Source organism: Hypanus sabinus, chromosome 13, assembly GCF_030144855.1.
Source record: "Hypanus sabinus isolate sHypSab1 chromosome 13, sHypSab1.hap1, whole genome shotgun sequence".
NCBI lineage: Eukaryota > Metazoa > Chordata > Chondrichthyes > Myliobatiformes > Dasyatidae > Hypanus > Hypanus sabinus.
Window position 1 is genome coordinate 101,593,138 of NC_082718.1, and position 11,897 is coordinate 101,605,034.

Here is an 11,897-nt window from a genome sequence, read left to right on the forward strand (position 1 = left end):
AAAAAACAAAAAGAATATAATCACTAAAAGCTTATAAATCGGGTTATAACCCAAACAAATCAAAAAATATTTAAACTGTGATAAGCAATGCATTGTAGGAAGAAGACAAGAGAAAAAAATAACGCCATCTTAAAAAAAAACCAAAAATATTTTTCCAAAAAACCATCTTAATAAAAAAGAATTCACCTTCGAAGGGTTAAAAATACACATTCGAGGGAACAAAAATAATAGTCAGCAATATAGTATAATGGTTAAAGTGTATAAAACAGACCGATTAATATGACAAAAGAACACTTTAACTTAAATATAAAGTATAGGATAAACCTACACCAATAGCCAGAAACAAAATCTGGTTTGAGGAATCGAAAACCATCTTACACGATCAAAATCACCCATTTATTAGAGATGAGTGTCTATAGCAGTAGGGACGTTCTCCTTCAAAAAACTTCTCGCTTCAGATTTGGAAAGGAAAATCTGGCGTGGAGCATTCGGCAGAGAGATTCTAAGCTTTGCAGAGTATAAGAGCGCAGGTTTTAGATTTTTCTCATAACATTCAGACATCAGAGGTTTAAAAAGAAGCCTTTCCTTCATTACTTCAGGACTAAAATCTTCTTCCAAACAGAAATAGTAATCCTGAAATTTAACCATTCCTACCCGCCAAGCCACACGAATAAGTTGCTCTTTGTCATGTACGTAATGAAACGGGACAATTACAACCGAAGGTTTAGCTGAAGCACTCGATGATCGACGCATAATTCTATGTGCACGATCAAGTAACAGAGGGTTATCTGGAAATACAGATGGGAATGCATCTTTTAAAAGTTGAGCAAAATATTTTGAAGGGTCGCCTTTTTCTATGCCGTCTGGGAGACCAAGTATACGTAGGTTCTGTCTTCTGAACCGATTCTCAAAGTCGACACTCTTGGCTTTAAGTGTTTCCACCAGTTTAGTGGTCAAAATTAAATCTTGTTGCAATTTTTCAATTATCAAATCTCATTTCCGAGCGTCTTCTTGCAGAGATGTGATAAGAACTTGCTGCTGGTCAATTACTGAATCCATCTTAACCATATAATCTTGAAAAGCCTTTATATCTTGTTTAAAAATTTGTTGTAGTTCATGAAACTTTTTATCCAAAACCTCCAGAAACAGTTCATAAGTTAATTCAGTGCGTTGCGGATGAGCTTGCTTCTTTCCGTTACCGTTCGGGTTCCGCCCAGGTTGTCGTTCTTTAGATCTAAGAGACATTTCTGATTGCATATCCTCAAAAATTCACAATAAACTCTTAACTATAAGTCCAAAAAAATAGCTAGAGTCTTTTGGTGTAGGTAAAAATAAGTTGAATAAGGGTGATCAAAGGTTAAAAAAAGTAAAGGTTATGAAGCGAATCTAAAACAGTACTCACTCCATTAGCGTCACCTGCTGACAAGAAAACTTCTGAAGATGGCAAGACTCTGTGCAGTAGTTGAAGTCTGAGGTGTAGATGGTGAAGAGACAGGACAGTCCCCTGTGGAGCCCCAAAGCTGCTGACCACTCTGTCTGACACACAGTGTTGCAAGTGCACATACTGTGGTCTGCCAGTCAGGTCATTAATAATCCAAGACACCTGCATCACCGTCAGCTTCTCACCCAGCAGAGCAGGGCAGATGGTGTTGAACGCACTGGAGAAGTCCAAAAACAAGACCCTCAAGTGCTCGCCAGCTTGTCCAGCTGGGTGTAGACACGGTTCAGCAGGTAGACGATGGCATCCTCAACTCCTAGTCGGGGCTGATAGGCGAACTGGAGGGGGTCTAAGTGTGGCCTAACCATAGGCCGGACCTGCTCTAGAACAAGTCTCTCCAGGATCTTCATGATGTGGGAGGTCAATGCCACCGGTCTGTAGTCATTGGAGCCACTGGGGCGTAGCGTCTTCGGTACAGGAACGAGGCAGGACGTCTTCCACAGCACAGGAACCCTCTGGAGACTCAGGCTCAGGTTGAAGACATGGTGAAGTACTCCACATAGCTTGGGGGGGGGGGGGGCACAGGCTTTGAGCACCCTGGGGCTGACACCATCCAGGCCTGCAGCCTTGCTGGGGTGGAGATGTTTCAACTATCTTCTCACCTGTTCAGCTGTGAAGCCCACCATGGCGGTTTCAGGTGCGGGATGGGGTGTAATCACGAGAGCAGGGTAGGGGGCTGTGAGAAGGGGAGAGCAGAGTATGTGTTGCTTGGGGACCGACAACAGATGAATCATGTGGGGGATGGGCAGGGGCCACAGTGTCAAATCTGTTGAAGAACAGGTTAAGTTCGTTGGCCCTGTCCACACTGTCTTCAGCTCCTCTGTTGCTAGTTTGCTGGAACCCAGTGATGGTTCTCATCCCACTCCAGATCTCTCTCATGTTGTTCTGCTGGAGTTTCCACTCAAGCTTCCTCCTATACCTGTCTTTAGCCTCCCTGATCTTGGCTTTCGGGTCCCTCTGTATTGTCCTCAGCTCCTCCCTATTTCCATCTCTAAACGCCCTCTTTTTAGTGTTCAGGATATCCTTAATGTCCTTTGTTACCCATGGCCTGTTATTTGAATAACAAAGGACAGTTCTTGCGGAACACTGCAGTCCACACAGAAGTTGATGTAATCAGTGATGCACTCAGTGAGCCCATCGATGTCCTCTCCACGTGGCTCACAGACTGCCTACCAGTCTATCACCGCAAAACAATCCTGGAGTGTCTCATAAGTCTCCCCCGACCATCTCCTCACTGACCTCGAGGTTGCAGGTTTACTCTTCACCAGAGGCACGTAGCAGGGTTTGAGATGCACCAGGTTGTGATCTGACCTTCCCAGTGGGGGGAGGGGAGAGGAGCTGTATGCATCCTTAACGTTAGCATACATCAAGTCCAGGGTCCTCTCCCCTCTGGTTGTACAGCTCATATACCGCGTGAAGTTGGGCAGTGTTCTAGCCATGGTAACATAGTTGAAGTCACCTGAGATGGTAATGAGGGCACTCGGGTGCTGGGTTCGTAGTCCGGCTATGATGGTGTGAATGATGTTACACGCAAATGTTGGGTTGGCAGAGATTGGTCCTATTATCTTCCACTGCTGGAAACATCCTTTCCATATCTACTCTATCTATGCCTTTCGTCCACACCAACTACAATACCTATCCATGCTAATCCCATTTGCCAACATTAGACCTATAGTCTACTATTCCTTACATATCTAAGTACCTGTACAAATTTCTTTTAAACTTTATAATTGTATCTGACTTTACCACCTTCTCTGGCTACTTGTATTGAAACGTATGTAGTTTGTAAAAGCATTCACCTATTTTTTTTTAATATTTGCATTAATAATAAACTCATCCTTAGTAGAAAGATGTTGATCGACTAGGTCTGCATCCTTAGCATGCTGACGATTAGTAGTAAAATACACACTGCAAACAAGTGCTAAGAAGAACTCAACAACTGAACATTCACTTTTGATGTGTCTAGTGTGTTACTTGGAGCTCATGGAAGAGGTGGAAAAAATCAATACAAGCAAAAATACTTTTGCTAACCTAGGCACGTTCAAAGATGAGAGATAAACCCACCTGCAAAGATATACGAGATGGGGAAAAGCCTGAGCTAAATGATTGGCATGTTACTGTTTTGAAAGTTTTTAGTAAATGGATATATAGGCTTTAAAGAAACAGTACTATTATCTACTCTGGAGTTGTTAAAACCACAGATAATGGCATATTTTGACTCACAAAAATGTGACTGTTAAAACCACAGGTTCTGGTTTCTTCCCATCCTTTCCTCTAGCTGGTTCTGTCTGCCCATCATTCTCTCCACACCTGGTTCCACCTATTACCTACCAGCCTTGCTAAATACATGTCTTCCCCAGATTAGGAACAACTGACTTATGGACATTCTGTACACACGAAGAAGCATTTAGGAGAACAGCAGAACAGATGGGGTCCTGAAGAAGGGTCTCAGCCTGAATCATTGACTGTTTATTCATGTCCATAGACGCTGCCTGACTTGCTGAGTTCTTCCAGCCTTTTGTGTATGTTGCTGGAGACCGTTTTCTTGGCTGCTATGCTGCTGCAGGCATCTTCTGCTTGGTGTTGGAAAGAGGAATTTCCATGTTACTATTCTCCCCACACCCTCCCCAAAGCCAAAACAATTGGAAGACTGGTCCAAGCTGAGCAAAATCACTTGGTCACTGAGTTAGCTGGTGGCTGGTCTCCCCATGCCTTTTCACTCTCACGAACTCTACCCTGTCACAACCTGGGAATGGCTTGTCAATCTTTCTTGTTTTCTTTCAGTTTAGATGGAAGGTCTTGACCTGAAATATCAACTTGAACTTTTTGCCTTCACAGATGCTGCTTGATATTTTGAGTTTTACCTGCAAGTATTTTAATGCACAGTTGGTATCTGAACCAAATACATGAGACATTGTGGTTGGTGGAATCTACATTTGCAGCTGCATTAGTTAATAAATATTGACGCTGTTTTCAGAGAATGACTAATGACATAAATGACCTTTTAAAAATGCAGGTATTACCATAGAATTTTCCAGGTTTTTTTTGGAAATATTTCTAGATATATGTAATAATTATATATTAAAAAAATGACATTCTCTTATATGACTAAGTGGTAGTTATCAGTTACCAAACTTCCATATACCTTTAGTCCAGTTATGTGATTCAGAATCATTTATATTCTTTGCCTACTGTTGCCTACTGAAAATCATCCCAAGCCATCTTTGCTCATCCCCTACTACACCCTCAACCATATTTCATACCTAGACAATTATTACACACTCAGTGGCCACTTTATTAGGTCCACCTGCTTACTAATGCAAATATCTAATTAACCAAACAGGTGGCAGCAAGTCAATGCGTAAAAGCATGCAGACATGGTCAAGAGATTCAATTTTTGTTCAGATCAAATATCAGAATAAGAAACAAAAGCCATCTAAGTGGCTTTGACCGTGGAATGATAATTGGAATCAAATGGGGTGGTTTGAGTATCTCAGAAACTGCTGAAATGGGATTTTCACACAATAACACAAAAATATCCGATGAGTGGCAGTACTGTAACTGAAAATGCCTTGTTAATGAGAGGTCAGAGGAGTATGGCCAGACTGGTTCAAGCGGACAGGAAGACAACATTAACTCAAATAACCTCACATTTCAACACTGTTATGCAGCAGAGCATCTCTGAACAGACACATCGAACCTTGAAGTGGTTGGGCTACACCAGCAGACAATCATGAATATACACTCAATGGCCACATTATTAGGTACAGGAGATACCTAATAAATGGCCACCAAGTGTAATTAACAACTGGTCAATAAGCAACTCGCATCTTATATTAATTTAATCACACCCAAAACTTGTGAAGTGTATCCAGATTTGCAACAACAAACGATCAGCTGGAATAACTTAGTGGATTCCTGTGGGAGCAAAGGAATTGTCAATGCTTCAGGTGAAAACCCTGCATCATGACACCAACAGCTCCTTCCTTCCCACAGATAAATGCTGCTTAAAGAACTTAAGATTCGGCAACAATGATAGAAAGAGGGAAAAGTGTCAACATTTCAGATCAAAGACTGTTCATCAGAATGTTCTTTAAGGGCCATCAATATGAAATGTTAACATTGTTTCTCTTTTCATAAATGGCTGTCCAACCAGCTGAATGTTTCCAGCATTTTGTTTTTAAATAGATTGAAAACTTTGCTTTCTACTGACTGACTTCAAAATGGGATGGTGTTTTATGTATGGCTTAAAGTACTAGGATGGTAAATAGATAAAAATAACTGGTCTACAGGTCAAGTGCTGTCTGCAGTTCTAGACTCTACAACAGAGTGAGAAATGGAAAAGATGAAGTGAAGTGAACCTAATTAAGACCATAATACATAGGAGCAGAAATAAGCTATTCAGCCCATTGAGTCTGTTCCACCATTAAATCGTAGCCGATTTATTTTCCTTCTCAACCCCATTCTCCTGCCTTCCCCCGGCAACATTTGATGCCCTTACTAACCAGGAAACTATCAATCTCTATCTGAATATTTTTTTTTAGAGATACAGCACAATAACAATCACATCCAGCCCAATGAACCTACACCCAATTATATCCATGTGACCAGATAATCTACTAACCTGTATGTCTTTGGAATGCAGAAGAAAACCAGAGCAGACAGAGGAAACCTACAGTCATGGGGAGAACATACAAATTCCTTGCAGAGCAGTGGGAACTGAACCAAGGTCACTAGTGTTGTAATAACGTTACACTGAACACTACATTACCGTGCCGCCTTACAGCCATCCGTGGAAATGGATTCCACGGATTCACCACCCTCTAGCCAAATAAATTCCACCTCAGCTTTGTTCTAAAGAAGCCGTTAAATGCTCCTTATACGTTAATCCTTTCATTTCAGGAATCATTTTCATGAACCTTTTAGACCCTCTCCAGTATCAGCAGGCCTTTTCTTAGACATGCGGTTCAACACTGCACACCATACTTCAAGTGCAGCCTGACCAATGCTTTATAAAGCCTCAGCATTACATTCTTACTTTTATATTCTAGTCCTCTAAAATGCAAGAGGAAAGAGTGAAATATGCATTCCTTACGTCCCAGTCAACCTGCAAGGTAACCTTTAGGACTCACAAGTCCTTTTGCACCTCCATTTCTGAATTTGCTCTCCATTTCGAAAATGACCTACAGCTTTATTCCTTCTACCAAATGCGTGACCATACACTTCCCCTACACTGTATTCCATTTGCCACTTCTTTACCAATTTCTCTTAATCTGTCTAAATCCTTCTGCAGACTCCCTGCTTCATGAACAGAAATTCTCCTTAAAGAAACCATGCTGTCTTTGGTCCGCTTTATCATGTGCCTCCACATACCCAGAAACCTCATCCTTAATAATGGACTCCAAAATCTTCCTTTAGAATGCTTCTTTAGGATGAACGGGTCCTCCATCTTCTGAATCACTCCCAGAAATTCTAGCTATTGCTAGTCTACCATCATCCCTCCTAGTGTCTCCTTCCAACTAACTTTGGCCAGCTCCTTGCTCATGCTTCTGTAGTTTGTTTACTCCAGTATAATACTGATACATCCAATGTTAGTGCCCCCCCCCCCAAATGTAAGGTGAATTCTATCATATTATGATGACTGCCACTTAAGGGTTTCATTTCCTTAAACTCCCTAGTCAAACCTTGGTGAGCTCACCCACAAGCTGCTTTAAAAACCATGTCATACACATTCTACAAATTCCTTCTCTTGGGATCCAGCACCAACGTGATGTCTACCTGTATATCAATATTCCCTATGATCATCCTAATACTGCCCTTTTCATGTATCTTTTCTACCTCACTTGCACTTCACATCTGACTACTATATATAACTCACAGCAGGGTTGTTTTATCCCACCATGACATAAATCAAAGGTGTTTTAAAACATCCAAAATAACTTGCTGCTTTTACTCTCATGGATTAAGTTAAGTGGAAATTAATTTTGTTTTTCAACTTCTGAAAAAGGGAATATAAATTTTGAAAGTCAGTATATAATTTAATAAAGAGCAATTAAATTAGAAACACTTATTAATTTCCCTAAACTAGGTTTATAGAAATAAAGCATAAAGATCATAAAGTTTCACCATCATAATCGTTAAAAGCCTCATCCTTATCTTTAGTGTGGTCATTTTATTTTATTTACATTGCAATTGTTATTTTCAGATATTTATTTCAATTAAGTTGGTTGTACAAGTGCAATGGACATTCGAAAACTGATTACCATCACCAACTACTTGACGTGAATCTTCATTGAGTACCTGGATGAAATGTACATCACGGGGGGGTCGCGAAATGCACAAGACCATCAAAGAACCCAACCGAGGTTGCAACGGTAATGATTCCAAATTGGGCTCGAGATTCAATATTCTTAATGTCAGGGAGAGGTACATCCTGAATCAGCGGCGAATTCCTGACTTCATAGGTCTAAAATGTTAGCACTACTGGGGTTTGCAAAAATTGAAGTGCTGCATGCTTTTACGGAGGAACAGACCCTGGCTCGCTGGAACAGCTGCCCCCATGTACAAGGCATATTACGCCTGGTCTCTCGACCCCGTTCCCGTTCCACGGCAGGCCCGCTACCGCGCCGGCACCTTCCCATTTGCGTTCAAATCTGCCGCGCACTCCCTCCCGCAGCTGCTGCTTTGCGCGGTGCAAGCGCCGTGGCGGCGGTCAATCCGTCCGCCTCCAGCCGTTCTTCCCGACTCGGCTGCTCTTACCAGGGCAGGTTCCGACTCCGGGACTCCTTCGCGGACGCCATCACGAGAAGCGGTTTCGCGCCACCGGCGCCGCGCCGGAACTCTCGCGAGATCAGAGGGAAGCGGCGACGAGATCGGGGGAGAGGCGAACGGAAACACAGGAAATTCCCCAGAGCGGCGGAGGAAGGCCAGGCTGCATCCGTGAACATGAATAATCTGACGGGTCTCGGTCCGGAACGTTGACTGTTTACTCATCTCCACAGGTGCTGCCAGGGAGAAGAACTCACACGTCTCTGCTGAGAGGGCAGAGTGTGAACTAGAGTAGTGATGGAAACAGTCAGCATCAGTAGGGACAGAAACAGTCAGTATTTCGGTAAGTGAACTAAGAAGATGCTGTTCAGGTACAGATACAGGCGCCTCAGGACTTGCACCACCAGGTTCAAGAACAGTTACTGCCCTTCAACCGTCAAGCTCTTGAACAAAAGGGGATAGTTACACTCACTTCAGGACTCTGTTGCAGTACATTGTTATTTCATGCTAGCTATTGATATTTATTTATATCTGCAGAGTATAGTTCGTGGTGTTCACAGTTACTGTTCTATAGATTTGCTAAGTATGCCTGTAGAGAAAGAATCTCGGGGTTGTATGTGGTGACATTCGTATACTCCGATAATAAATTTTACTTTGAACTTTTGAACTTTGAAACCTGAAGACCAAAGAATGATTAACGATGTAAAATAAACTTCTAGATTAGTGAATTTATTGTGCCATTCTTTTAACCAATCTATCTTTGCATTCAGGCATTAGTCCAGACTACAGCCTACTTTGTCATATAGATTTATTATTATTCTGATGATTGTTGTCTATCCACAAGAAAGCTTGTAGATGATGGAAATCCAAAGCAACACACACATAACGCTGGAGGAACTCAGTAGGTCAGGCAGAATCTACAGAAATTAATAAACAGGCCATGTTTTGGGCCAAGACCTTCTTCAGGACTCCAGTCTCCCTTTATGCAACCCTGCAGTTCTTAGAGGCAACTATAATTCCTGTCCTCACTATATTGGATAAGGAAGCTTCATTGAAATCTATTTTGGATATCTTGGGTCTTTCGATGAAGCCAAAGGATACCAAACGCTATGTCACCTTAGTGTCTCAGCCCAACAGATCTTTGCATAAGGGCATAAGAAATACCAGCAAAGATAGAGAGGTCCGTTGAAGTCTGATGGTACTATTTTAACAGTATTTATTAGTAAAAATACACAAAAATAATATCAATGCAAACATACAGATAACATACATCGTCAATACTAAATCTAAAAGTGCGGGTATAATAATAATCAATAAGAAATAGCTCTATCGTTGTCTGGGGATAATGTATTGTCCGATGGAAATATAAAAGTCACTCAGTTCATGCAGGCTGCAGCCTTTGGGGACCTCTGTGTGGCAATGGTTGGAGAGAGAGAGAGATTTTGAGAAACTTGCTGGCTTTCCTTTTATGATTTCGATCCGTCCGAGTCTCGTTGGTGTAGCCATTCACTTGTGGCCTCTCCTTTAGCTAAGCCGTTCTTCCGTGGCGAGCCCGCCAATCCCAGGCAAGGGAAGGACGCACCCAAGCCCCCGCCGGCTGTCGCTATTAAATGCTGTCACTGGATTTCTAGCGTTTTTCCTGGTGCATCTAAAGGGGTTATTCCCCAGACCCTCTCTTATCCTTACTCACGGGGTCTCAGATGTCAATCAGGTTGGGATGATGCAATCCCTCAACCAGCCCACTCTGGTCATCCCCTGAGGGCTTCAATGAATAGTACAGTACTCAATACACAATTCCATCTCCAAGAGATAATAGCCATTATCAGGGGTTTTTGTTTTGTTGAGGCCAGGACACATTCCAAACCTTGTGGATTCTCTCTCATTTCCTGGGTGCCAGACCCAAATTAATAGCGATCTTGCGATTCTCGAAAAGGAGGGGGCGACTTTGTACCCTTCGGCCCCTCAGAGTTGTGGCACATTCGTAACACCTCCTTCCTTCTAAGTTTTTTACCACCAGTAAAAATGAATTAATACAGCGTCTTACAGGATTAGGAATAGGCTTTTGCATGCTCCTTTCATAGGAGTTATTTTATCAACAATGTGTTCCAAACTTAGACCATTTTCCGAATTTCCACACAATTCTTTAATTTTAAGCAAGTTGTTGGTTTTATCTTCAGGACCCTTCATGCTATTAGTTTTCATTTTAAACTCTGCAAGCGAACCCTCTTTGTACAAACAGCATTTCAGATTCTGCCTCTTCACAGCACACTCTTGAATAACAATAGCGTGTGGGGCACCTTTACATTCCAAATCAACCTGTAATTGATTCGGAGGCACCTTGTTACCAAGCCATTGTCTCTGCAGCCTGGTTGCTGCTTCTGACGTCAATCCAGACTTTAAATTCTCTTCATTCAATTTAGGAACTACACTTTTCCCTTTTCCTTCTATAATAATATTCACCTCACCACCTTTTATCTCCTCACTAACTTTTAACACACCTTCGAACACAAACACCTGGGAATTCTCACTTCCCACTAGAACCAAGGTTAACCCTTTCTTCACTGAACCAAGTCCATCTGACCCACAAGGACTGCATTCCTTTTCAACTGAATCAAATACCTCAGACTTTTTCTGAGCTCCATTACTAGGTTCAGTACCATGTGCATCCACATCTTGAAAACACTCATACGGGACATCTGCCTCTTCCAGGCTTTCAATACCCGTACCCTTTTCAAATTCTAAATTCCCCTGATCCTCCCAGTTACTCTCTGGGCAACTTCCTTCTGGAGTAAACTAAACCCTGCGGGCTGAAACAACCTCTTCTGCCAACCCAGCAGACTTCTTCAAGGTAATGGCATCCTTTTCATCTAGGACTGCCCTCATTTCATTATTGGGAACACATTTAAAATGTTCAACTTCTTCAAACAGTTCTGCCAACCCTGGACCTTTTAACAGCCTTATCTGTTTCTCATCTTTACTCCGTACCTCCATAAATTTCCTCCTGGCTAAGGGCAGGTCTACCTCCCTCTCCCTTACTCTCTTTCACTTTCCTGTTCTCTGTTTTACCACCATCTAACTCCTCTTGATACAGGGTCGGTAAAAATGTCTCAGCCAAATCGATACTGGCCGGATTTAAACTGGTCTCGTTCTCAGCTGCCTTTCTCGACATGCTGTGAGTGATCACGCATGCGGGATAGATCTTGGAATCTAGGGGCGGGTCCTCAACACTCACAGGCTGGCTCGTCAGCTCCATGGCCGACCAAACGTCACCACCAGCTAAATCGTTACCCAGAAGGATGTCTACGTCAGTTCTCGGGAATTCTGATCGCACCCCTATTTCAACTGGTCCAGATACCAGCTCACAATTTATAATAATCCTGTGCAAGGGCACCACTTCTGTCCCTTTTCCTATGCCTCTCAAAGCCACCTCTCCAGTCTGAGGACCAAAATCTAGTATCTTACTGCGAATCAATGACAGCTCAGCTCCCATGTCTCTCCAGATCCGCACTGAAACTGGTGTGTCTCCCTCTTTCACAGACACAGTTCCTTCTGAAATACATTTCTCAGACCCCTCTCGTATTCTGTCTACCTGGGGCTTTCTCGTCGATCTATTGATCACCACAACACATCC

The 11,897-nt window shown here is 42.5% G+C and overlaps 1 protein-coding gene across 1 annotated transcript in view; it reads right to left on the minus strand.

The window, feature by feature from the left end:
- rfc5 (replication factor C (activator 1) 5) overlaps positions 1-8,948 on the minus strand; it is a 93,585-nt gene extending 84,637 nt beyond the window's left edge. Inside the window, exon 1 of the mRNA XM_059988305.1 lies at positions 8,258-8,948. Within this exon, the coding sequence (XP_059844288.1) occupies positions 8,258-8,445 (188 nt within the window). The 5' untranslated portion in view covers positions 8,446-8,948. The remainder of the gene's footprint in view (positions 1-8,257) is intronic.
- Between the last annotated feature and the right edge of the window lie 2,949 nt (positions 8,949-11,897).